Genomic DNA, 27,875 nt, shown 5'->3' with positions numbered 1-27,875 from the left:
CCCCCCGACCGAGCCCTCAGGCACCGAGGCCACGGGGCGGGGCCGAGGCGGCCACACAGGGCGGTGACGGGCGCGCTCCCCGCCCAATCGAACCGCGCTGTTGCCTGATGGACACGCTTATTGACCAATCATCGCGCTGCACTCGTTCCCTCCTCGGCTTGGAGCCAATCGCGGTGCCTGCGGCGGGCGGGGAGGCGGGGCCGTGTGCCGGCGCGGGGCGGGCCGTGTGCGGGGGCCGGGCACAGAGCATCGCTCGGGCTCGGTGCCGCCGCCGGCTCCGTCCCTGCTCCCGCGTCGTCTCCCCCGCCGGCAGCCCCTTCCCTCCCGCGGACATGTCGTCGCCGTCGTCCGGAGAGCGGTACGAGGAGGAAGAGGAGGAGGAGGAGGAGGAAGACGGCGCCTACGAGAGCCAGGCCAAGCGGCTGAAGCCCAGCGCCGCTGCCGAGGAAGGCGAGATCGAGTACAGCGGCGCGGAGGACAGCGAGGGCCGGCGGGACAAGCCCCCCGCATCGCGCGGCGGCGGCGGCGGCTTCTCGGGCGGGGTGAGGGACGCGGGGCCGGCGGGCAGGGGGCGGCTCCCCTCAGGCTGCCGGCGGGGGGGGGGGACCCGTCCCGCCCCGCCCCTACCGCGGGCGAGGCCGCGACCGCCCCCGGCGCGGCTCCGCGGGCAGGGGGCCGTGCTCGGGGAGGGGCGGGGGGCTGCCCGCGGCCGCGAGGCCTTCCCGGGGTCGGGGCCTCTGCCCTCTTCCCAGGCATGGAGGCGCTTCCGGCGGGGTGGGAATGGCGGGGGCTCCGGCCGGGTCCGCGCTGCCCGCCGCCGGCGTGCGCTTGTTCCTCGCCGCCCGCGGGCAGGGGCCGAGCCCGCAGCCTGAGGGGCGGGTGGGTGCGAGGGAGGTGGGTGCGGGAGCTCACGGGCTGCCCCGTTCCGCGGGCAGCTGGGTGCCTTTCGGGGCATCGCCATTGCAAGTTTGGTGCCGGCCCTGTTGCTGAGCGTAACTATAGAAACACCGAGCGGGGGGGCGGCGGCGGGGCTGCAACCGCGGCCGAGGCTTCTTCCATCCTCCGTTCTACCTTTGTGTCTGGCACCGCACGGCGATAAGGCTGATCTTAAACCACTGCCTCCTTTTAAAATTAATTTCTAATTCTGCTTTCTTTTTTTTTTTTTTTTTTTTTGCTACGCACCTTTTTCTCGTGAATTTGCATCTTAAGTATCAACGTAGTCCTTGACCCATAAATTTGAGCTAACGAGCTTTTTCTGTCTGCTGTTTGATTCCTTATCTAACTAATTGTCCATCTGATTACAACCATTTTTCTCCTTGATGGCTCTTTCTGTATCTTACTTGAATAAGCCAAATCAAGAAAACATTGATTTAATGTCAAAGCTCGTTTTGTGATTTGTTAAAATGAACTTGCTTATCACTGGGATGAGTTAGTGAGGGAGCATTTGCTGCTACCATTTCTCTGTCAGTTAAATCTATTGGTAGAGAAGGTGCCTGCTGAATTTATTGTCGTGGTTTAACCCTCTCCTGCAACCAAGCACTGCACAGCTGACTCCTGCCCGGGCTGATGGAATCAAAAGGGTACAAGTGAGGAAAATCCTGCTCTCCTTTCTTCTTCCCCCACTATTTATATGCTGAGTGGGATTCCGTAGGGTCTGGAATATCCCTTAGGTCACCTGGGGTCACTGTCTCGGCTGTGCTCACATGTGGAGCCACAGCAGAAGCAGAAAAAGCCTTGATTCTTACTCAGCAGGAAGGAAAACCTCTGTGTTATCAACACTGTTTCGAGCACGTATCCAAAATATTGCCCATGGTACTGTGGAGAAAATTAATTTTGCCCTAGCCCAAAGCAGCACATTATTACAAAAGTTTCCTGATAAACTGTAACAAAATAAATTTCTGGACAGAACTGCTTTAACTCTCAAGTTTCTTGTGACAGAGCATCATCTCTATTGCAGTCAAGACTTAGTAATGTGCTCTGTCTTAAAGGCCAGTGCTGGCAGAAATCCTTATACTTGCTTAAGTTGTCTGGAAGGTTTGTCATGTAGGAGAGCTGAATGCCGTGCAGTGTTTCAAGTAGGAAGGAAATTCTGCTTTTGCCTTTCCTCTTTTCTGCACCTTTATGAAATCAACTAGTTCTTGTATGTCTCTTTTTCCTTCTTGCTGGGCTCTGGCTCAGAGTGTCTTCATGATGCCTCAATGTCTCAGTTTATTCAAGTTTACCCTTCATGGTAATGACACCATGGGGTATGTGACTTCACCTTTTGCATCTCAAGTATGGCATGTGCTGAGGCTTGTGAGTACAGAAACTGAAACAAATGTGCAGCAAGTCAAGAACAGGAGGGGTTTTCGGCAGCTGGGTGTGGCAGTGTCATTGACAATTTATTGGCAAAACTGTATTCACAGATTCAGTGTTGGGGAGGCAGGAGTTGTCTTGATGCTGGAGATGAAAGTGGTTCCTTAAGCATAAGCTGTAACATCAAATGGAGATATGAAAAGTGAATGACCAAGTGCTTTTGGTAGTAATTTTATGTGAAGCTTTTAATAGCAAAATGCCAACTTCTGTTAAGTCAAGTTAGTTAATGTGAATTTTCATGTTTTTTTCTCTCTAACAGATACAAAAATGTGCAGGAAACTTATGTATTCTGTGGTGTATCTTACTGATTCCCCTGCAGGGAAATGTTCTCAGCTTATAAAAGTTGTATGTGGTTCAGACATACAAGATGAAGGTAGGCTGAGGGGAGGGAAGAAGTGTAAGTGTCCTGGATTCCTCAGAAGAGAGCAGAAAAATAAGTAGGAGGAGCTATAGTGAATGGGGAATTAGGAGGAGAAATGGGAAATGATGGTGAAATGATGATAAGAAATGGATGATCAGGGTAAAGAGTGATATGAGTCTGGCAGCCATATGATTTGTTAGGGTTTTTTTCTAATTATTTTTAAATTTTATTTTAATTTATTTTTCCCTCACATGTGCACTGGAATATCAGTGAACTGTACACTCATAAGGGTTATATGCCCTTGTATAAAAGCTCTTTTGTGCTAGGACTCCTCTGGCAGGTTGGTGGGGTCACCCTCCTGGGCTGTATTTATTATCGTGGCAGTTTCCTTTACTGTTCTGGGATTGTTGCATTTGGCTGAAGAAGCCCTTCATGCCTCTGTTTTTTTTGTTTTGTTTTGTGTCTTTTGTTGTTGTGGGGTTTCTTTTGGTTAGATTTTTTGAAAAGGGTGCCTAGAAATCTCTATGTGAGTTCCAGAGGGAATCCAACATTTATTTTGCTCTTTGTTTTTCTCTGTTTCCCACTTGTGGGGAGACTTCTCGTAAGCCAGAGGTGTACCCTCTGCTTCATGGCTCATCTCCAGGCTGAGGAGCCAGAAGAGCCAGGAACAGACCAGGATGTTGGCCAGGGAAGGAGCGGATGTGTTCCTGCAGGAGCATTCAGTGGGAGAGAGTGTGATTTGGAAGAATGACCATTACAGAAGCAGTGTTGAGTGGTGGTGAAGCCCTGTCAGAGGAACCAGATTTGCAGTGTAGCAGAGGGTCAGGACACTGGGATAATGTGGGCTGAGAGCTGTGTTTAAAGGGAGTTTTGAGGGCCTTTCAGCTCCATCCCCTGTCCCTCCCTTAAATGCTGGTTTTATGGATTAATGTTGTATTTGTACCACCCGTAGCATTCACTTCCCTCACTGTCTCTGACATACCTACTCCTAAGCATTCTAGTGAAGTCAGGAAAATCTGTTATCTCTGTTCTTACAGTTGGGGAAGTGAGATGTGGTGTCTGAATACACAAACAGAGCTATCAGCTGCTGCAAGGTAAAACAGGGATGTGATCCTGCAGCTTCTCAGCCACTCTGTTGAAACCTCCTGGGTGCTAAATGGAAAGCAGCTCTCCTTGCAACCCAGTTGCTTCGTGTCTAACACCAGCAGTGTGGCAACAGCAGCTAAATGCAATGAGTTCAGATCTTCACCTATTTTACACTGACTTGTCCATTTCTTCAGTGAACTCCATCCTAGAAGCTGGTTTTGAGTAAATGTAAATCATCTTCCCTCCTTTGTCCTCCTGCAAAAAAAAAAAAAAATCCAAAACATTACCTTCAGGCTGGTTCGTCTTCCAGTATCTCCGATTGAATCTCCTGATGATGTTGTGTTGTGTAGGGTTTTGGTTTGGGATGATGTTTGCGTAGTTTTATTTATTTATTTATTTATTTATTTATATGTATTTTAAGGATATTCAGATTGTCATGAGCAGAGAGGAAAGTAGAATAGACTGTTTCAGTTGGAAGGGACTTGGGACAATGATATGGTCCAAATACCTGAATTTCAGGTCAAATTCAGAGTTAACAGAAGGGGTCGTAGTGCAGGCATTCTTTCTGTAGCAGCTGAAATTGTTGAAAGGACACAGTAGTAGAGATGCATTAAACAAAGAGAAATGATACCTAAACTCCTCATTCAAAACAAAACTAAATTGCTTCCAGAGCGTGGGGTGTGATTAATTTTAATCCCCTTCTTCTGTGTAGCCCTGCCCCCCAGGCCCCTAAACCAACCAACAACAATTAAAAAAGCACAAATCCAGGATATGCAAAACTGATACATTATTCCACTGCCGTGGAACCTTAACTTAGTCTTGTCTGCTTGGTTCTTCTGAGACACTTCTCCCCACCCACCACCAGTTCTATTGTATCTGTAAAACAAATTTCAGACCAGTTAAGAGGGGTGCAGAGAGAGGAGAAAGTTGGGAGTGAATAAGATAATCTAAAAGGTGAGAAACTAAGTAAGTGTATATTTAGGTACTTGGCAGAGGGAATATGAAGGAGAAGTGCCATCCTTTTGCAGTGAGGGCAAAAAAAGAGAGATGGAGGAGATAAATAGTGAAAGACAAAGAAGCAGATGCTCAAAAAAAGGTAGTACAAATTAATAGGGCTAATATGAGTATACTGACTGGAAAGTGTCTGTCTGCAGAAAGGACAAAGGACACGTTTTTGTGCAAACGGTGAGAAAATTCTAATCTGGACTTGATGAGCAAGACATGGATCATTCCATGTCTTGCTCATCAAATCCAGATTAGAATTTTCTAATTATACAGCCCATGATGACTTTCTTCCTTTTTGGAATGGCAAACTAATTAGTTGGCAGGGAACCATCAATATGTTTCAAATGTTGTCTAGAGGTATGTAGGTCACCGAAAAATGGATGTTAAAATGCCACAGCCGTTCTTTGAAGCTGCTTCTGTTGCAGTCTTAGGTGTGTGAAGTCACTTGTTTGTACTTCATCTGCTTGCATATGTCAGTGCTTCCCTTTGTGCCTTAGCTTTGTTTCAGGGCAAGGATTTTTATGTTCCTGCTTTCTTTCTTGAGGGAAACCTTTTCTGTCCTTGTTACTGGTCTTGAGCAGGATGTCTGCTCCATTATCTATTTAAATTAACTGCATTTTCTGTCCAGCCTAATGATTCTTCAAGAAAACATTACTGAGCTTTCAAATCCCCTTAAGATATCTATCTATCTATCTATCTATCTATCTATCTATTTCATATATATATATATATATATATAAATGGTACAGCCATAACATTGGCTACTCTGTTCTCCTGGCTTTGGTGGAGTGCAAGTGTAGTGTTGGAGTTCTGCACGGGGCTTTTTTGCTCTCATAGGAGCTGAGTTACTGAAAGACTCCTTTGTAGGCAGAGAAATACTGGTGGTTGTTAGTCAGTGTGTGAGCAGATGCTTTGATGTAACCTTTGTCTGTGTGCCAACTGTAGCACATGGAGCCTTCAAGATACAGTAGCTGTGAGATCTTGGTCAAAATCCTGCATTGTTCATCTCTGGGGAGAAATTCCAGCAGCAGCTGGATGAGCTGTGAATGTTCTGACCTTAGCTGTACACTTTACACTCTGCAGACACTTTTGATTTTTCATGTGGTCTGGTGGTTTTATTTCTCCTTTTAGAGCAAACCCAGGGTCATTCCAGATTTGCTTGATACTGCAGCCTTGTAGCTGCAAAACTTGTTTGACAATAATATGTGTGTCTGCCTGTTGTGAAGACTTTTCTTGCACCTATGGCACGTGTCCCCATCCTTCACCACCCCATGTGCTCTGTGAGTGTTAGTTTGGGGCTTCCTGGCTCAGGAGTGATTTGTGCTTGGTTCTTGTGCTGCCGTTCACTGCTGCTGGCTAGAAACTATTTGGAGTAAAGCAGAGACCCTCTGATTTGGTCACCTCAGTGGTTTTATGTGAATAAAAGTGGTTCTGAATTCTCTGTAGGTAAGTCCTTAAGTTTGTGTCAGGTGGCCAAGACATCACTTGTTGATATCACAAGTTTTTTTGGGGGGGTGGGTGGGTTGTTTTTCTGTTTTTTGTTTTGGGGGAGTTTTTTTAATTCCATGCTTCTCAAGCTTCTGTGCAGGTTACTATAATGGCAGATTTTGGTTCTTTCTAAATCTCTTGCTAAACCTTGCTAAAAGAATGTCTTCTGTATGATGTTTTTGGGTTTGGAAAGCCAAACGTTGCTTAAACGATAACAGAAAGCAAAATTTGTATTTGTTGATATTCTGCAGAAGTGCAGATACCAGTACATGTTCATGTAACTCATGGATAAAGGATTTGAAGATGCAAGTGTAAAAGTCATAATTTTGGAGACAATTTGCACTATTGGAAAGATTTGTATCTGCTAGTACCTGCTGGTAGATAAAAATACAAAGGGATGTGCATGAGGAGACAATTTGCACTATTGGAAAGATTTGTATCTGCTAGTAAATACAAAGGGATGTGCATAACAAAGAAACATGAACTGAAACTAAACCAGAAGTTTGAGCTGGGAAGGGCTGGGAGAATGAAAGACTCTTATGAGAATCCATTCTCTGAAAAGCTTGATGTGATTTATGGAGATATTAGTTCAAAGAGGTAGTAAGTAGCAAGTACTGAGTTGCTAGTAACTATTCCTTGTGGTGAGTCTGCCTCAATGAGCAAATCATTGCTTGTATTCACCATGTGATTAGACACAAATAATATTAGATGGGATTTCTTGAGTGTATTAAAGAAACCTAAAAGGAAATGCATCCCCCTGGCACTAACTGGGATCTTAATGTAGTAGCAAGTATGCAGGGCAATGAATAATTGATGTAATAATTTTTAATGGTTTTGTAGACTGTAAATAAAGGTGCCTGTTATTTCAACATCTTAGAGTAATAGGGTTTGCAGGAAAAAGTGGTGGTTATTGTTAGTTTTTTCTTGAAGATTTCCTCAGGTGCTTTTTTTCAGCTTTGAAAAGTGTGTATGTGGGTTAAGAACATATAAGCTGAAAATAAAATCTCTCTGTAGTTCTGTTCCTTTTGCAATTGCCTAAGCATTTGCAGTTCAAAGTACTAACCTTTCCTGACTACTTTGATCACTGCTCCTGCTGTACATGGGAGCTGATTGATTCAGGATACAAGGTAACTTACACAAATATCACCAGCAGTGTTTTCCCAGCATTGCCACAGTTCTTATTCAAAGAAATGTGTTGCCACTTAAAATGCTTTCCTACTGCAAACAAATAAAATGTGAGGTAAGCTTAAAATATTACACATCTGATTGTTCTGACATCTGAGGAAGCCTGAAGTGCTGTTTTTTGATTCAAACAGAATGGTCAAATCCTTGATTTAAAGAAAAAAATCTGTAATTGTTTAGTGAGAACTGTACATGGAACCACAGGAGTTAAACACACAAGACTCAATTTGTAGTTATCTGGAATGTGTTTTTTCCTGGCTTCTGTAGTTCAAATGGACAGAGAAGAGAGGAATGTCTAACAGTAGTAGCAATCATTGTGGTTACTTAATTAGTGGAGCTCAATGCTCCTTTGTGCTACAAATGAGAATCTCTCTCAAGTTCCAGAAGATGTTGTGCTGCTGCTTAAGTGAAAAATCAACAAGACTTGATCTGTTAGATGTAGTCACTAAATTTGAGTACATCAACTTCACACTGCTGTAACGAATATGAAATTTGGGTGCTGGGTATTCGCAGTATATTTTAGTGTGCCCTTTATTATCTCTAATCTTTTTTTTTTATCATCTCTCATTATTGGCTTACTTTTTTTTTTTTTTCTTTTTTTAATCCTCTGTGTCCTAGAATATTTAAGGTAAATTTCAGCCTTACTTCAGGGTTTTCATGGGAAGATGAGCTGATCCCAACCCAAATTCTTCAGCTGCACAGAATTGAGCCTGTCTGAAAGTAGCTCTGAAAAATATTTATGGTGGGAACTCTGTGTGCTAATGTATGATGTCTGGATCCATTAATAGTAGTCAGCCTTGGGGTGAAAAAGCCCCATATGTACAGAAATTGTGAGTTTTTAAAAACATGTGTGTTCAGAATTAGAAGGGAGGCTGAGTTTGTTTCAACCATAATCCAGAGCTGGCATTTTCTTGCATTGTGGAGCATTGGAAAATTTCTCAATTTGTGTTCAGTTTACAATGAGGGATGGCCCTTGTTTGTTCTTGCTTCTTTATTCTCCCAGCTTGTCTCAAAAAAATACCGGCATCAGCAAGCAGAGTGTCAGAAATATTTTAGCTGTTGGACATGTCCTAATTTTTTTTTTTATGCTCCTAATGAATAGGATGTGTGTAAGACCTCCTGCAATTCAATCAGTGTTAAATGGCTGGGTTTTTTTTAATACAAGAAAAATCCTGTGTGTGCAAACAGATTAATTAAGTCTGAAAAGCTTTTTATTTTAAGTAGACTTCAGGAACTGAACTTGGCAATCCGTTTGGAAAGAAAAGTTAAATTATTTAACACTTGCTTAGATTGTGCATTTAGATGGCTGCTTCTGGACCCAGTGTAGTGTCTACCAAGTATTTAATTTTAATTAATGATAGGAGTGTTCCTTGCTCTGTGTTGAATTTTAAAATGTCATTTTGTTGCTAGGATGCCGGGGGAAGTCATCACAAAGTCTCTGTTTCTCCTGTCGTCCATGTCCGAGGGCTGTGTGAATCTGTCGTGGAAGCAGATCTTGTGGAAGCTCTTGAGAAGTTTGGAACCATATGGTATGTCTTTGTTGGGAATGGTTTGGCAAAAAACATGTCATAAATGACCATCTGGGACCTGGGAGTTGTTTTGAGTGATCAGGAATGAGTGTGATGTTTCCCTCCCCAGCTATGTCATGATGATGCCGTTCAAGCGCCAGGCTCTGGTGGAGTTTGAAAACGTGGAGAGTGCAAAGAAATGTGTGACCTTTGCAGCAGATGAACCTGTGTACATTGCTGGGCAGCAGGCCTTCTTCAACTACTCCACGAGCAAGAGGATCACTCGGCCAGGGAACACCGATGACCCATCCGGTGGGAATAAAGTTCTCCTGTTGTCAATTCAGAATCCTCTCTACCCAATTACAGTGGTATGTTTTGTCATCTTCTTTTGTTTATTTTTTTGTATATTCACATAGCTAACACACATGTTCTTAAATAAAGATGTTTCAAGAGGATTCAGTCTCATACAGCTGATTTGCAATACATTTGAAGACATTGGAAGTGAGGATTTTGAAATGTTTAAGTTGCTGCATGCTTCTGGAATATTTCCAAATGTGTTGCCACAACATCAAGATTGTTATTATAGCCTTTAGGCTCTGAGTGGTGTATGTTTAAAGAGCAAGGATTTTTTACAGTAGGGAAGGGTTATTTTATTGCAGTTCATCTTTAAGTATTTCCTTTGTGGAAAGGCAAAACCTTTATCTTCTGATGATCAACTCCAGTTTGAGGGAATCTTCCTCACTTTTGTTTGGACCAAGATATTTTCCTTTTTAGTATTTGAAGTTGTGCCATTTATACAGTTGCATCCTAATTTATTGCCATTTATTAATGACACGTGTACACGGTTTTTTAAGACACAGGGTTTTTTTGTTGTTGTTATTTAAGCATTTATGTTTTATCATGCATTAACTGCTTATATTTTTCACAGGAGATTTTACAGTAGATGTTAAATTGCACAGAAATATTTCAGGAAAAAATTTAAATTGTGTACTATGATACAAGTATGAGTCACTTTTCTTAGGGATGTAGGATGGTATAGATCAGTCAAAGTGTTTGGGATGTGTGGAACCAAGTAACTTAATGCAAGCATTAAATTTTATTTAATGTGCTGTATATTATGAGAGCAAATTGACTGCAACTTAGTATTCCTGAAATTATCTCAAGTAGTCAGTTCCACATCATGCTTTCTGCTTTCACTGTCTTGAGAGTGAAAGACAGTGAAAGTATTGGTAGCTTTTTGTCTGTTGATTCATCAGTGAGTGATGAATTTTGTTTTCCCTATAGAAAATCATGCTATGGTATGAATTGCTTTTTAGTGTTTAAAAACAAACCTGCTCTGAGCTGTGTGAACAAATCCACTCACTGAGTTAAAGTATTCTTTGCACATGACTGTAATACAAATTTTGGAAACTCTGTTTCATTCATGCATTTTAAATTTGCCTTGCCTGAGCTGCTGAGTTGAAGGTGGATGCTTGAAGAAACTGGGAGCAGAAGCCTGGTTCTGGGCTAGGAGAATTCCATGGGAATTCTGAGGGTGAAGCCTCTGGCACAGTGGCTCTCTTTTAAAAACAAACAACCCACCCCTAACCTCTTCCTTCCCACTGCCCCCAGCTGTTTCTTTAGCATATACAAATGAGTGCTGTGAGCAGGCAGATTTCCAGAATTCCTGGCAAGCTGCAGAGCTCAATGAAGGCAGCACAGTCACAGCAACTGGGGAGAGCAGCTGTGCCCATAACAGCTAAAAATGTGGTGAGAAAAATACAAATTTTGCACTTGTCCAGTGGGTTAGAAACTAGTTAATTTAAGAATGCCTTATTTAAAGTCTGCATTATTTAAAAAAACCACCCCCAACAAAAGAAAACAAAAATCAACAAAACATCCTTCCCTCTCAAAAAAAAAAAAAAAGACACAAAGCCCAATACTACTTCTTCCTCTTCAACACTCTTCTTAAATTTGAAGTACAGTTAGAAAAAAGAGATGAAAAATTGCAACCAGTTTTAAGTGGCAAGTCTGAACATCTGCAGTAAACTGTTGTAAAGTTTTTAAGAGCTTTACTTTAAAAACAAGATCAAGTTTTTGGAGAGAAATTGGTCTGTTCAAAGGCCTCTTGTGGCAGAATCAAAACTGTGCTAAAAAAATTGTGCTGAAAAAATTGTGGCAGAAGCAAAATTACAATTCTGAACATCTTCTCTCTCTCACAGAACATTTTTCTTTTTTTTGAGGGCTGTAACAGCAAAGGGCAAGAAGGGCAAATTAACTGTATTTAATTCCTAATTGCTTTTCATCCCTGTGTGATAGGGGGTGTTGGTGTTTCAAAGAGTTTTGCCCAAGAAGTCATGTACAGGTCATTGAGTTCAGTTTCCTTACCTGTGGGCAGAACTTTTTCAGACATTTGTCTGTTCAAAGGGACTTTCCCACATGGATCAGGAAGGTGTGGTGTACCTTGGCAACTGAATTATGATATTCTAGTATGTATATAATACAAGTGCTTAAATTATTAATAAATAGCCCTCATTATTGTGTCTGGTGAACCACTTGATTGATTTGGTAATATAAAGTAGCTGAATTATGAAACATAATTAAGAAATCCAGCTGTGTGTGTGACTGTTGGCTAATGACACTGATAGGGTTTTGAGCAGACCTTATGTTTTGAAAGACAGATTATTTTGTTTTAATTAAGTGGCTGTGAAAATATTTTTTGAGGGACAAATTATGAAGGAAAGTCCTATGAAAATTAATGTCATCTGGAGCTGGAAAGTTTCTAGGAATCTTTGCTCCCAAACAGGAGAGATGGTGGGTAGCCTTTTGTGCTGCCAAGCATGCTGTAAATGATCTCACAGGTCTTATTTTTTATGGGTTCAGGCTGTGTGGGCTGTGTTTATTTTAGTTTTAAGAAATCCACATGCCCCCTACTCCTTTCTCTCCCAGTTGCTCCTCTACTCTGCAAAACATAATAAATATTATACCAACTTCCTTTGCCACTTCTCCCTCTTGACCCCCAGAAAACCTGAGGATGTACACCAAAGTCTTGGAATGATAATTCTGGTGGTATTTGTGTTAGATAAAAAGAAAGGAAGGAGCATAGTCCTCACTTGCTTCAGGTGGATGAAAACTGTTGAAATTCTCATTTTGATGAGCTAAGTTTACATTTTGAACTATTCCCAGCTATTCTCTGAAAAAGAGAATAACTGGGAATAGTTATTATTATGAGCTCAGCTGCTGGAAAGCTATGAAATGTGTTACAACTACAAGTGTCACTTTGTCTCTCTGCTGTGGTAGGAATACTAATGCTTCAAAGGTAGCAGAGCTTGAGACATGGGTGCAGTTACTGAGTTTTCACACAGTTGAAGATACTTGTTAAAGCAGTATTTGCTTGAGTACTTATGGAAGTCTTTTTTCCTGTTTTTCAGATTTGGTTGCCTGTAGTATACTGATTGATAAAAATGCCAATCGTGAATGTATTAATTGTAGAGGGGAAAATAAGAAATGGAAAGTTAACAATCCTTTTCTTTGCTTTTTGGCAGCTAAATGCCACTGCAGGAGAATGGTATGTGGACCATAAGTGATTAGAATGTAACATCTAATTTATTTTTCTTCTTCCTTAGGATGTTTTGTACACTGTGTGCAACCCTGTTGGAAAAGTTCAGCGCATTGTTATATTCAAGAGAAATGGAATACAAGCCATGGTTGAATATCCTTTTTGAGCGTGATTTTTTTTTTTTCTGTAGGTTCTTGACTCCAAATGGTTTAACATGCAAATGTCAGAAAAATACCATGTGATATTAAGACCAAATAATTTTTTAATTTCTAAGACACGGTAACTTCTAACTTATGTATGTCAATAACACAACATAGTACTTGCATATATTATCTTTTTAGGAAAATGGCATTGTCATCAGTGGTTGATAAACTTGTTTCTAGTCCCTCAGGCCTAATAATTGCAGACATGAATTATATCATAGATTTGACAACCCCTTATATGCACCTTTATACACAAAAATTTCATGGCTTCTGCCTGTGTTGATACTCAGGAAATGGGTAAGGGATTGCAGAGGTGCAGTTTGTCTTCTTCAGACTCTCTAAAATAGTCCCAGTATGTACTGCTTGTCTTACTATTTTGACTTCATAAAGCAGAGGCCAACTTAGGCATCCTTGACCTTGATTCTTGGGCATCATGTGTTGAAGAAATTCCCTGCTCTATTATCCTACTGTTTGCTCTATTTGCAGCCTTAAGTTGTTCTTGGGTTGAATGTTCAGAATTGTGGTGTGTTGCTGTGATTTGTGAAGTCCAAAGTCTGGTATGATTAGGCCTTAATTTATGAAACTCTGACAGCCCTCTTCCTAAAGCTTTATTTACATCCATTTTTGAACTGTTATCTGGACAAAATTTGCCAAATTATTTGGCAACATTCTGTGATTTCAGATGCTATCAATGTGATGGCTGCCTTGATGAATTTCCAGGCAAAGGGAACTACCTGACTTCTATTAAATCAAACTAATTGCTGTTTATCTATATAGAAAACTTAAAACAGTGTGCCCTAACAGACAATAATTTGACTTACTGTATATGTTAAGTTTGTCATAAATGGAATTGTCAGGATCAGATGTCTTGCACAACTGGGGGTTATTCTTCATCTTGTGAGAGATTGGGGAAGTTGTGGGGAGGGTCCTGCACACACCCAGAAACTACCATCCTTATGTCCTTGGAATTAAATTTGGTAACGTGCTTTTTATTGAAAATGAAACCAGCCAGCAATTGAAAGAAAACTCACAAATGTGAGTGAAGTATTGCAGCAACAAGGTAAACAGCTGAGGGTGGCAAGGAAAGTGAGCTTCAATAAAAGTCTTATCTGAAAAGCTCAAAAATTTGCTCAAATTTAAATGCTACTTGAAGTACCCATTATTTCTCCATTTCTGGCCAGTGTCAGTTTCTTATAAGTCTGGGAAACTTAACTTTCCTAATTTTTAAGCTCCCCAGTGAACCTGTGTCACTTTGGAAGAAGTTGGGCTGCAGGAATGTGGTAAAACCCAGGCACAATCTGTTGTTTTGGACTTTTTCTAAAATGTCACTGCATGATATCAAGATAGTGCAAAAGGTCTGTTCTGCTGCAAAGTTCAGGCTTTCTGACACCATATTTTATTGAGTATGGGTGAGGTCATGGGTTGTGATGTGCCAAGGCTCAGGCACATTTTTCTGCTAATCACAAAACTGATCTTGGAGTATGAGAAGCACATGAAATAACTTGGGTGTTGGAGCCTGGTACATGCATCTGCCTGTTGTATTTTTTTGAGGTAAGATGAGTATTTGTTCACTCCACGTCTCTCTTTTAGTTATGTGGGGGTTTTTGGCTAATGAGCTAAAAAGGGTGTACGCTTAATCCTTTTTGATGTACAGTAACTAATGTGATAAGTCTCTGTGGAGTTCTTGTAGTGTATACAATTGTGAAATACCTGCAGGCTACAAAAGTAAAAAGGCCCTATCAGATAAAAGGGACATGAATGAGACACCTGGGAAAAAAGATCCTTAACATGATGTGTATGTTTGAATCAGTGTTTTGTGCCCAGAAGGCGAAGGCTGCACTCAATGGAGCAGATATCTATGCAGGATGCTGCACACTAAAAATTGAATATGCAAGGGTAATGCTTGGACCTTCTCTTTTAATTTTACTCAAAAAAACCCCAAAACATATAGTCAAGGCTTAACCTCTTTCACTTTTACTTTATTTGAACAGCCAACTCGACTTAATGTCATTAGGAACGACAACGATAGTTGGGACTACACTAAGCCATATCTGGGCCGCCGAGGTAGGTTCTGATCCGTTCTCACTGTAGCTGTTTGACTGTACTAATGCCAGCCCTTCACACGTGGTCAGGCTGTGTGGCAGCAGTCCTTCCAAAGCAGGCCAGTGCTGCTGGAGGCTGTGCCACCGCAGGGAGTTAACCCTGAGCCCTAGTGCCCCCTACTGCCGTGTGCTTGAGCCACTTAGTGCAACAAGGAGCCCACACCTCCAAGCACCTTCGCAGTTCTCAAGGACTTGCATTTCTCCAAGCAGCTCTCTCTCTTTGGAGGAGAGGAAACCTGGCACAGACTATTCCTTATAAACTACAAACTTGCACACTGCTTCTCCTTCGAAAGGACTCTTTTCCCCTATGTTGGACAAGGCATTAAGAAGGATAGAGGACTTCAGCAGGCTGACTCTACACTTCATCATGCACCACATCGGCATCAGCAAAAAAAAATCCCAAACAAACAAAAAAACCCTCTGAAAAACCTCAGACTTGCAGTTCACCTTGTCTGCATACTGCATGCACCACCACCACAAGTTTTTAAAGGAGGACATTTTCAGTACTTCAGATTTGTGTGGGATGAATAACATGATAGACTGTACCCATTCTGTTCAAGTTTGTATGTATGCTGGTCTTATTTCCCTTAAAAATACCACTGAAAAATTGAGAACCTACAAAATTAAGGACCTCTTGTTGATATCATTGACGTTGTAATCTTTTTATACTTGCTGTATGTGAGAGTTGCACTCAGACTTAACAATGTAAATATTGTTCAGTAGTAGGGAAGTTCAGTCCTTTTATGCAGATAATTGGAACTGAGCAGTGCAATACCAATAAGTCCCCTCAGCTATACTTAAGTAATAAAATAGGGAGATTCATAATTGGTACAGGCATACTGTCTCTTGAGTACTCAGCTGTAAAATTCTCAGAGCTTAACTCATGTCAGTGGAAACTATGATTATATATGTACAGTCAAACTGCTGTCTAGCCTAACTCCTGTGAAGTGTTTCTTTTAAAATAACAAAAAATCTGTAACTATTGAGTGCAGTGTTCAGTAACCTATGTACAATAATATGTTCAATGTAAAGTTAGAAAAGTGAAGACAATGTGACCAAGATAGAGTATCTACTTATCAAAGGCTACATGAGAGCCAGGGCTGTGGCTGTCTCAAGAGATTTGCACTTTCAGAATAATTCTGCAGAGACACTGGGCTTGTGAAACTGTTGTACAACTAAAAACTTAGGGCTTGGCTTTTCAAAATGAAGTTCTTGTAAAAAGTTAACAAGGGAGCTACAGTATTGGGTGCAGCTTGTAGATTATGACTGTTTGTATTGGGATTCAATTTTTTTTTCTCAAATTCTTGAGTCAAAGGAAAGGGATTCTGAAGAAACTCAAGGACAAGAAAAAAAATCTGAAGTTTTGAATTTGAAAAATTGAAAGGATTAATTTGATCCTTGTATCTTTTGATCATTGCAGTGTTTGGAGGCTGATGTGTAACACTGTGCATCTAAATGCATTGTGTAATTGGTCTGCAGATAGGTATGACTGTATGAACTGAAACTTCCCCCAACTCGAGCAAACAGTGGAAAATGAAAAACTTAGGATAGATGTGGCTTGCTCTTTTCAAGAACTTTGCTCTTTTTCTTTTATTGCTGTTTCTATTCTCTATACATAAGCACCCTACTACACATAAGAGGAAAAAAATTAGACTTGTATTTTATATATATATATGTGTGTATATATATATATATCTCAACCATTACATATTGTATGTAGCATGATTTTTCATTTACTGTGATCCACATCCATTTGTGTGGACAATGGGAATATAAATTGTTGAATGAACAGTAAAATGTACTTGAGAAAACAGACATATAGAGCAGTTTTGCTCATAAAGTAACAAGAAAAAAATCTGAAGTTTTGAATTTGAAAAATTGAAAGGATTAATTTGATCCTTGTATCTTTTGATCATTGCAGTGTTTGGAGGCTGATGTGTAACACTGTGCATCTAAATGCATTGTGTAATTGGTCTGCAGATAGGTATGACTGTATGAACTGAAACTTCCCCAAACTCGAGCAAACAGTGGAAAATGAAAAACTTAGGATAGATGTGGCTTGCTCTTTTCAAGAACTTTGCTCTTTTTCTTTTATTGCTGTTTCTATTCTCTATACATAAGCACCCTACTACACATAAGAGGAAAAAAACTAGACTTGTATTTTATGTATATATATATATATATATCTCAATCATTACATATTGTATGTAGCATGATTTTTCATTTACTGTGATCCACATCCATTTGTGTGGACAATGGGAATATAAATTGTTGAATGAACAGTAAAATGTACTTGAGAAAACAGACATATAGAGCAGTTTTGCTCATAAAGTAATCCAGGAGTTGGGGTTTTCTTTGAAAGAGTTTATGTATTTGTCCTTCAACTCACTCTTGCAACAGCACTATTTGGGTTTTGAACATAGTGTGACCTGAGCTGTAGGGCTCTCACTGCAGCAAAGATCTTATCACAAAGGAATTTCATTCCAAGGACAGACATGCCAATAAATCCTTTCAGAATTTCACACCTGCCCTTCAAATGTTAGGAAGGAAATGCGTTTTACTAATGATTTATTTTAGGAACTGGTTTTTAGTTCTTTAATAAATTGACCATAATCTTTCTCCACTAAAGTAAACTTCCAACAAGTGCCTGCTGCTATGAACTCATATCGCATTAGACTGAATGAAGTAAACCCACCTGACTTAGTATTCTACTGGCCTTTAGCCAGAAATTTCAAACTGTCATTTGGAGCATTTCTTTTGGTGGTAATACTACCTTGCTCAGTGACTCAAGGACCTGATGTAAAAACAAAACTAAAAATCAAGGAACCCAAGCTTAAACAAGATCATAAAGAACCTTTTCTTTCAGAATTATTTTTAACACAGGTTGGTTCTTGTGTTTCAATGCTTGTTTACACAAGTATTTGTACTGGCACAGTCCAGGGGCTTTGTTCAAGGAAGGAATAAGCGTGGGGCAAGGAGAGACTTGCACCACCATGAGGAGGAAATATTTGTCAAACTTTTCTCACAGAATTCTTTATTTGAAGAATGTGATTCTTGACTGTATTTTACTGTGGGCAGTTTCAAAGCATTTAGCTACGCAGATTGGAATTACAAAACTGATTTTTCTGAAAGATGATTACTGCGTACAGTTCAAATGCTCAAAATACTTGATCTGACTGCTCATTTGCTTTTTAGAGCCAAAAACCAGAGCTGTTACCCTGAAAAGGGAGTGGAAAAGTAAACTTGACAACAGTAATCTTTCTTCTATATATTTGGAAGTATTCAGGACTGCTCTCTCTTCAGATTTCACTGCCAAAGTAAATATCTGACTTGGAACCTGGCCTCAAAATCCTGAGCAGAAGGGGCCACATGTGTTTTCATCTACCACTGTTGTGTAATCAAATAGTTCCTGGGTTTTGGGGAAAATACCTCCAACTGCATTGGGCTGGAGTTACTCTTTTCAGCAGTCATACTTAAATTTCCTGAGAATTGTTGTAAACTGATAAATGTCTTGCCCCATCTTTTCAATGTGGCTTTTTTTTTTATTGTAAGAAAAGAGTTATTGCTTACCGTAAAGAAATCTGGAAGTTTAGATTTTTTTTTTTTGTCATGCAGCATGGATCTGATTGAAAAATACAGCTTTGGCTGTGAGGCATTGCTCCCTCCATTAATGTAGACCCCTTGCTTAACTTTATATCCTAGAGAACTGGGTTTTCTTAAAGGATTGACTGTTGTTTAAGTGCATTACTCAGTGATACTTTCCCTCAGTTGAACTGTTATGTGCTGCTGATAATGCCACAATGTACAATCCTTTCAGCACGCCCATAAATCAGTAGGTGTTCTGTAAATATATATGTACACATATGTAATGCTCTCTGTTTACTGATTATGAAACCATGTAATACAGGTTGTTGTTGGCTTATGCTGAAACTTCTTGAAAGAAGCCCACTTTGAAAATGTGTTGCTGTTGAAGCTAATATTATGATTCAGGTACTGTCTTTCAAAAGTACTGCATTTCAAATTTGTTTTAAGAGACACATGGGTAAATCCTGCTGTATGGTGTTTTCTATACTAATGTGTGATGTCTGTTTAGGAGAACTATTGGGTATCTCCATAAACTTTAAATGTCTGCATCTCCTCATTGGCCACTGCCCCCAATCAACTTAAGTGCAATTTGTTATACAGATGGTAGTCTTTTAATTTTGGTGTCCCAGGGCTACAGCTTGTATTTTTAGACATAGAGTGAATGAGAAATTATTTATAAAATTAACAAGGACTCAAATTACTTTTTCCCTTCTTAACTAGAAGCTTTGTGTCTTAACTGGAGAAATCAAGTGCCTGGTTGTGCATACTAAACTGATTTCTTTCCCTTCCCACATTAGACAGAGGGAAGGGCCGGCAGAGACAAGCTATTTTGGGAGAGCACCCATCATCCTTTAGACATGATGGCTATGGTAAGTAACATGGGATGACAGCTGGTTATGATTTCTTACATGCTCTGTGGAGTTCTAAATATTTAATCAATGCTTGGCTGTGGTTTCCTTCAGCATGAGCAGTTCACCTGCAGTGCTCTCAGTCTGCCTTCTGAAACACTGCTGGTTCAGTGAAATCACGTGCACTCATTGCCTCACCTCTTCTGTCACCCAAAGCATTCAGCTCTACAGGTTTATTCCTTGGAAGAAAGTTTCCTTTCAGTTGCCATCACCCTGGCAATGGGTAGAAAATGATACCTGGATTGGGAAAGCTGTTTTCTTCTAGAAAATGGCCACATGGCATAATCGGTGGTTTGGTACAACAGAGAGCTCTAATGTTTTTGCATGCAAAGCTATGAATTGTTGGCATCTGCACTTCTAATGTAGATTATTGAGAAACGGTACAGCTATGTGACTGTAGAGGAATGATGTTTTGGAATCAGTGGTCTAAAGTACTGTGTTTGTTACCAGTGCTCTCTGTAAGGCAAGACCTGCTGTTGCTTTCATGTGCTGAGTGAACACCTCAGGGTGGAGAAACAAATGTCCCCACTCACATGTGACTTTTCTAGTTAGTTACTCTCTCAGCTGTCAGGTGCAATGTGATTTGTCTTGCCTCTTTCTTTGCAAAGGTATTTATGATATTTTACAATGTAGGTTGGCATCCTATCTACTCCTTCCAAAGGTTCTTCAAATCTCTAGCATTTCCAAGTCCCACCTTGATTCAGCGATGTTTCATTCTCCTGATACATCCTTCCACCTTAAGTAATGTGTCCATCTCCTATACTATTCCCTATCATTACTGCTTTTTGCTGGGGAAAAAAAAGACAAAAGATTCCTTTTATACTTGGCTTATGTGAGTTTCACATTATTTTTGTCTCAGAAAAACAGGGATTCTCCCTCTTTGGTCTGTTATACTGATGTTTTCTATGAACAGAGGTATTGCTTACTAGTAGTGTCTCATCACTAAAAGGGAAAAAAAAAGAAATTGTCTATTTCAGTGAAACTTGTCACTTTATCTATAGTGGAAAATAGGACCACTTCATTTTGTATTAGTGTGGAGGTTTAAGTATTCCTGTTTCTTGCAAATGAGCATTTTGTAGAAAGGCAGGCTTCTGACTTAATCTCATGTCTCTGGGAAAAAGAGCTGTGTCATCTCCTGATCTCTGTCTCACTCCTTTTGGTTTGTTATCCTGATTTTGTAATATTCTTCCTTGGTGTCATGTAGCTCTGTATGTAGATGGAAATATTTCTGAATGTTGGTTTTAATTATTTCCTCTGATACTTTTATGTTCAAATATTTTCCACGCTGCAGGGAAGATAATGATTTTTGTAATTACTGGAATATCTTTTTTCAGCATTTGCTGTAACCTTCTACCCCTGTTTTAAATATACATGATGTATGTGGGCTTTGTTGCATGATTAAGTAGTGAAAATGCTTTCAAACAGCATAAAAACAAGGTCTCATCTCCTTAGGCTCCCATGGTCCTTTGTTGCCCTTGCCAAGCCGATACCGGATGGGATCTCGGGACACTCCAGAACTCGTTGCTTATCCATTGCCGCAGGCATCCTCCTCTTACATGCACGGTGGAAATCCTTCTGGGTCAGTTGTCATGGTTAGTGGGTTGCATCAGCTCAAGATGAACTGCTCAAGGGTATTCAACCTGTTCTGCTTGTATGGAAACATTGAGAAGGTAAGGCATAATTGATTAGAAACTTGGGAAATGCTATAGTTCTTTCAAATGCTCTGGAAAAAGCCTGTCTGAGGTTGTCTAAAAATATATCCTAATGTTTTATAAAACTATTGCTTGAGCTCTTTGTTGCAATGTATTTTTTTTTTACCTTATCTGTCTTAGGTGAAATTTATGAAGACTATTCCAGGCACAGCACTGGTTGAAATGGGTGATGAATATGCTGTAGAAAGAGCAGTCACACATCTCAATAATGTCAAGCTATTTGGAAAGAGACTCAATGTCTGGTAAATATGTTTTATCAGATTAATAGTCCACCAGTGGGCAGATGGAATGAGGTTTCAAAGGGACAATATCACACCACTCTGTTATCATTGTTGGAGTTATGATTTCCAATTTGTGACTGTTTATTTTGGCTTTCAGCTGAAGGAGGGTGAATTTAGGTCAGATATTAGGAAGAAATTCTTTACTCTGAGGGTGGTGAGGTACTGGCACAGGTTGCCCAGAGAAGCTGATGATGAACCATCCCTGGAAGTGTTAAAGGCCACTTCAAGGCCAATTTTTAAGGTCCCTTTTAACCCCAATCACTCTAAGATGTATTACTATTTATAATTTTATTTATTTACGTTTATAAAGCATACTGTCATTACATGGATTGGCCACTGATAAACTGTATTCCCTAATGTGTCTTACCCATTCTTTCTGCACTTTTAAAGGAAGGTGTCAAATCCAACCCAAGAAACATCAGCTCTTTTCTAGTTAGATAATAACCTGCAAAGTATGATAGCCTTAGTTATTCAAGAAATTTTATCCTTAAATTCCAGTGTTTCCAAGCAGCACTCAGTAGTTCCAAGCCAGATATTTGAACTGGAGGATGGCACGAGTAGTTACAAGGATTTTGCCATGAGTAAGAACAATCGCTTCACCAGTGCTGGCCAAGCATCCAAGAACATCATCCAGCCACCCTCCTGTGTGCTGCATTATTACAATGTTCCCCTGTGTGTGACTGAGGAAACGTTTGTAAAGGTAAGCACTTGGAGTGGCTGACATGCAGTGCGCTCTGGGCCCTGTCCTGGTTTTTCCTGGTGCTGCTTTTAAAAACAAGTAACTGGGAGGCTTGTAGCAGAGCCACTGGCAGAGAGCTGTTCCTTAAAATATATTTATAGCCCATCTGGATATGTTTACAATTCTGGAGTTACTGTCTCAATTTTATTTATTTATATTTTTTTAATGTGAGAAACAAAATCCTGAAAATAAAGTTGAGGAGCTTAATGTAGGGGGTTTTTGGACAAAAGGGAAAAGACACAAAGCCAAATACATGAAAGTTAGGACTACAACTCACAAAGGATTTACTGACTCCCTGTAATGACTGCTAGGATGTTTTGGAATGGAGACCAGCTGCACCTGGGACGCTTGGCACAGTTGTATCCTAAATGAGCTCTGGATGCTTAAAACATGCAATACTGGGCCTCTTTAAGTGGAGGCAGTGGCAAGATTGCTGACAGTTCAGTGAGTTCTTTTTCAGTTCAATAAAATACATTTTTCCAACTCTGTCTGAAAGTGAACTCTGATTCCCAAGTGGTGTCCTTGTATGAACAACTTCAGAGCTACTGTATTGGAGTAGGAATGTCAAAAAGGAGAACTTATATTAATATGTTTTTGGAGATAGCAGTGATATCACACATACAGGGGCCTTGTTTTACATACTACAGAATGGTATTCTAAAGAGTTACAAATCTAAACATATTTTTTAAATTATTTGCCTTAAATTCTTGCAAACTCTCTTAAAAAGTCAGAATCTTCCTTTTTGTGTGTCTCTTCCAGGAACTTGAAATTTTTGCTAATTGGTTTATGTGCACTTTTGCTGGAGTTTTATATCTTGTTTTATTTTTGTGACAGTTATGTGAGGATCATGAAGTTCTCAGCTTTATTAAATACAAAGTGTTTGACCCAAAACGTAAGTAAAATTTGACCTGTTTGGGAAGTTCCTTGATTCCAGTTTTGATCTGAGTATCCATTACTGATCCACTCCTTCCCATTTTTTGTTTCTCATTTTGACAGCTTCTGCCAAAACACTGTCTGGTCTGTTGGAATGGGAATGTAAGACAGATGCAGTGGAAGCTCTCACTGTACTTAATCACTACCAGATAAGAGTCCCAAGTAAGTAAATTTTCCTAATCTTACTGCTGGATTTTTTTCCTGTGGAGAAGGAGTTGAGGGTTCTGGTAGCTGAGGGTGTCTGCTAGACAATGATCAGAGGGCTGGAGCACCTCTCCTGTGAGGAAAGGCTGAGAGAGCTGGGGTTTTTGAGCTTGGAGAAAAGAAGGCTCCAGGATAACTTTATGGTGGCTTTTCAGTGCTTTAAAAGTGGCCTATAAAAAGAAGGGAGAGTGACTTCCAGCATGGGCAAATAGTGATAGGAGAAGGGGTAAGGGTTTTAAACTCAGAGAGATTTAAGTTTTAGATGTTACGAAGATGTTCCTGACTGTGAGGCTGGTGAGGCACTGGCACAGGTTGTCCAGAGAAGCTGTGGATGCCCCATCCCTGGAAGTGTTCAAGGCCAGGCTGGATGGGGCTCTGAGCAACCTGTGATATCCCTGCCCAAGGCAGGAGGTTGGAATGGGATGATCCAATGAGATAATCCCTTCCAACCAAGCTATTCTGTAATTCTTTCACAATAAATATAGAGAAATCTGCAATGTCTTGAACAGAGGATTCTTTAAGTTACTCAGCTTGTTCATCTCAATTTACTGCTCCTGTAGCATGTTCCCTTTAGAGCCAGAAATTGTGAAGCCAAGCTGAATTTAGCTCCAAACTAGCAAGAACAGAGTGGGGTGAGTTCACTTGCTAAACAAGTACACAATAGGCCAGATCTGCACTGAACAATTAAGACAGTTTACTGAATTAAATGGAATTTTTCCAGGTGTAAAGACATAATAGTGAATCCAGGCCAGTGTCTAATAGTATTTTAAACTACCTCCTTCTAACTGTTACGGCTTTGTCTCCCTGTGAAGTGTTAACAGGTTAAATCTTTTCTATTCCCCCACACCTTTGGTCTACCTTCTTAATAATGGACCTTAGGAGCAGGATATTTTTGAAGATAGTATGGATAACACACTGTTCACAGTTCCAGTTTTATCTCAGTTTGGAGAGTTGGTAACAGCAGAAAAGCTTTCCCTTGCAATGTGAAAGGGGCAAACCCCAGTGGAGGTGTGAGTGTGCAATGCACAGCACTGGTGAACGTGCCAGTTGTGGGAGGTGGATCAGCAGGAGAGCTGTGCCCACGGTGTGTTCTGTGTTGTCTCCTCACAGATGGCTCCAACCCTTACACCTTGAAGCTTTGCTTCTCTACTTCATCCCATTTATAGAGAAGAGGACAGCATGTTAAGAGCTACGTTCACCTGGATTTGCAAGTTAAAAACTACACTTCGTTCACAAAGCTCTAAAGTGGTTGTTCTAATGTTGCCTTGTTTCAACTTAATTCTAATATCTTTTATCTTGTTTTATAATAAATGGATGTTCCTTCATAAATACAAACCAGATTTTTTTTTATTTTTGCCTCTGAGAAGTACATGTTGTAAGCTTACTACAAAGTTTGTATTTTGTTAGTGTAGTATCTTCAAATGTCTAAAGAAGCACCAGTAGGATAAACAAGATTGTTTCTTTTCAAAAAATAAAATATATTTGCATTTTCAAAATGTTAAAGATTAGCAAGTATTTTTCCATTTGTAGTCTTAATTGGCAGATAGAACTATTATAGCAGAATTTTAAATGTAGAACTTGTTTTTCAGTATGTTAAGTAGTGAAGTATGTTGCAATACTAAAAAGAAGTTTGTATTTATAAAATGCTTTGATTGGGTTAATGTTGCACATACTGAACTTTTAGTAGTACAGACTTGATTTATAGTTTCAAACAGAGGTAACGCAGAAAATTATTAAGTATGTACACGTGTATGGTATGAATTCATACTTAAAGTGGTTTTGTTTTGTTTTGTTTTTTTTTTTTTAATCCTATTCTCCATTTGCATTAGCATGATGCCATCTACAGCTAGTCCCACCGTAGGGGCCTTTTAAAAAATTAAAATTGCAAGCCTGTATCAATGTGTTCATCCTCATTTTCCATGATTTAAACTTAAATCTTTGGTGTTTAACATATCCTTTTGACTCTTTTTTTAAAGCAGTGGTTATGACGTACTAAATGGTAAAAGTTGTTGGGGGTGGTAACAACATGGATCACAACAGAAACCAAGGTGGTAAAAATACTTAAAACAAAAAGAAAGCCCCCACCATATCCTTTCTTAATTGGACAGTTAATTCAATGTTTTCTTCTGTCTGATTTACTTTAAACATCTATTATGACCATGAAAGAATTCATTGAGTGAATAGTCTTGGCTTGTGTGTAGCTTAAGATGAGGTAATCTCAGTGGGATTCAGATAAAGTAACTGACTGGGTGATGTGAAATGAATGAGGTGAGAAATCTTTCACTTTGGAGAAGATGATTTGTTCTGTCCCAGTACTTTGAAACCTGTCTTCTGGAACTGGAGTTGTCTTGTTGGGGCTAAGCCCCCAGAAAGAGGAATCCAAGCAATGTGGTCTGGGAGCTGTTGTCCTAGGCTCTGTGTGTGTTCCCCTTTCTGAATTTGCAGTGCATTGCTGAGGGCTTCTTTCAGTTCTGTTCTTAGTCATTGCAGAGGGGTTACTTTATCAGCTGTTTTATGCTTTCTCCTACAAGTTCTTTGTTCTGTCTTTATGGATTTTATCTATATCTGTCCTTTATGCAAGGTTATTTGTGCAGAGTGCTTGTCCATGAAAGGTTATGTTGTAGGATGTTTACAGGCTGTGGGCATTGCACATCTTTCAATTGACTGGATTTTCCCCATTCTTAATTTCAAGGCAAATATTCCTTATCATACAAGGGAAAATGTGTCAGATGTCCTTCAGGTTTTCTCATCAACAATGATTCATTTTTGCCCTGTCTACCTCCATTTTGTTCATGCTTCAGGTAATGGATGTTTTAGGTATTCACATCAGGCTTTTAATGTGTCTGAACTGGGAACTGAAAACCAGCTGCTCTTTGGCAGGTCTTTCAGCACAGGATTTGGAATAATCCCAGCCTCCTGTCTGTGAGGTGGCAATGAGACTTTCATTTTAGGGGCACTGCTGAGACTCTTTCAGCCTCAGTGCTCTTTCCCCAGAAATTGCTTCCAGACAGCTCCAGCACAGAAGTCCATGTGCCACATCTTGCTGCTGGTGAAATGCTCTGTGCTGCTTAGTGTTTTAACTGTAAAAGATCTCTCCCAGTCTCTCATTTCTCTTTTATCAACTTGAATGTTCTGTGGAAGCCTGTTTCTTCTGTCACAGTTTCCATTGCTGGTTGTGTTAATGTACTTCCAGAAGTCGTTTGTAGTTGAGCACTAAAAACAGTCTGTTTTCAAATTGCAGTGTGGGATGAGTGACCCTTAAATCATTCAGGTTTCGTTTAACAAAAAAAAAAGAAAAAGAAAAAGAAATGCACTTTAATGTTTTGGTGTCCTCGGTGGATCACAGCATTCAGTGCCTAAGATGTTCAGGTGAAAGGCATCTTTCCTGTGTCTTCCCAGATCAAATGGAGCATGGTTCTGGGTGTATCATAGAGGACTTGATAGAAGCTGGAAGGCCCATATGCAAAATGAGTAGCCTGTGACAGGTAAGGCAGAAAAGAGAGGAGACTGAAGAATTGTGCAAGCTTCTTTCTCCACAAAATAATCATCTTATTAATAATCATCTCTGTCTTCATGAGAACAGGAAAGATTTTTTTGTTGGTGTTTTTCTGTTAAAAGAAAATAATGTTTTCTCTTGGGCCTACAAGAGTGGATGCTCGTCCTCAGGAAGGAATGAGGTTGGTTTTCTTGCACACATGAGGTCTGTGTTCACCTTTAATCTTGCTTTAGAAACAGAGAACCAAGAACAGAGCCCAAACAGTGGGGCAGGTGGGGAAGCAGTTGCTCCAGAGGGAGTGAGGTTTGTCTCTCATTTGGCAGTGGTATTACCATACCCGTTAGATTAAAATTAAACCTTCAAGGTCTCTTAATGCAGGGCTTTTTCCTGTCTCTTTTGCCTAAGTCACACAAGCAAAACATTGAACATTGCTATGCACATTCCCTGCTTGTAAGCAGCTGTCATTCACCATGTAACATCTTCATGTCTGTCCCACTGTTTGTATTGTTGGGTTTTGTTTTTTGGTGATGTTTTGTTTGTTTTTTCCAATTGGTCACCTTTCATTGGGGGTAAAGATGTGTTGAGGTGGAGATATGTTCCTCTTCTCATGATACTCTAATTCTTGTTTATATTTATTTTTCCTTATATGCAAGAAGTGTCAAGAGTTGTTTTTTGACTTTCTATACCACCACAGCAAGATAGTGTGTATTGCTAGGGTGATGAAAGAGAAGAGTTAAAAGAAAACGTGGAGGTCATGTTTGGGTATCCTGCTTTGTGAAAGGAATGATACAACTGGATGTGGTGTCACTAAGTCTGTCTTTTAGAAAGGGATGATGTTTGGGGCAAGCTGGCTTGTTACTGGCTGAAACCCTTTTGGTGTAATTAAATGCAACTTGCTCCTTTTTCTGCTGTGTGTTTTCTTGTGAACAGCTCTTGAACTTGTTTGAATGTGCTGGTGGCTTAGCAGGAGACATTCAGTCTCTTCTGTTAAATAATGCATCGAGGCCTGGGAACATGGACACTTTTTGCTCACTTATTTTTTTCATCTCAGGGATATGTTTAAACATATTTGGGATTCTTTTGTGTTCCTTTTTCTTTTTTAAAATACCTTGCATTCCCACATCTGTAGCTACCAGTGGGTTTTTTAGCCATTCCAGGGTTTTGTGCCTACTTTGTCTAATTTTATGTC

The 27,875-nt window shown here is 40.1% G+C and overlaps 1 protein-coding gene across 1 annotated transcript; it reads left to right on the top strand.

Annotated features, from left to right (window-relative positions):
- Positions 1-217: 217 nt before the first annotated feature.
- On the top strand, positions 218-27,589 carry HNRNPLL (heterogeneous nuclear ribonucleoprotein L like). Its single transcript, XM_041477189.1, has 13 exons — positions 218-542; positions 8,888-9,006; positions 9,116-9,353; positions 12,591-12,676; positions 14,526-14,622; positions 14,718-14,790; positions 19,211-19,282; positions 20,774-20,991; positions 21,154-21,275; positions 21,813-22,014; positions 22,888-22,945; positions 23,050-23,148; positions 24,301-27,589. The coding sequence occupies exons 1-13, from the start codon at positions 333-335 to the stop codon at positions 24,354-24,356; spliced, it is 1,650 nt and encodes a 549-aa protein (XP_041333123.1). The 5' UTR covers positions 218-332; the 3' UTR covers positions 24,357-27,589.
- The last annotated feature ends 286 nt before the right edge of the window (positions 27,590-27,875 follow it).

Source organism: Pyrgilauda ruficollis, unplaced genomic scaffold (genome assembly GCF_017590135.1).
Source record: "Pyrgilauda ruficollis isolate IOZ18807 unplaced genomic scaffold, ASM1759013v1 scaffold4, whole genome shotgun sequence".
Taxonomy (NCBI): Eukaryota; Metazoa; Chordata; class Aves; order Passeriformes; family Passeridae; genus Pyrgilauda; species Pyrgilauda ruficollis.
Note: the sequence above shows the minus strand (reverse complement) of the source record. Positions and strands in the feature narration are given on the sequence as shown.

Bases quoted from the DNA above. Each gene is read 5' to 3' on its own strand.
- HNRNPLL (XM_041477189.1), top strand. From the start codon at position 333: ATGTCGTCGCCGTCGTCCGGAGAGCGGTACGAGGAGGAAGAGGAGGAG. The intron at 9,007-9,115 runs GTATGTCTTTGT...TTCCCTCCCCAG, and splicing joins GAGAAGTTTGGAACCATATG to CTATGTCATGATGATGCCGT. The intron at 20,992-21,153 runs GTAAGGCATAAT...TATCTGTCTTAG, and splicing joins TGTATGGAAACATTGAGAAG to GTGAAATTTATGAAGACTAT.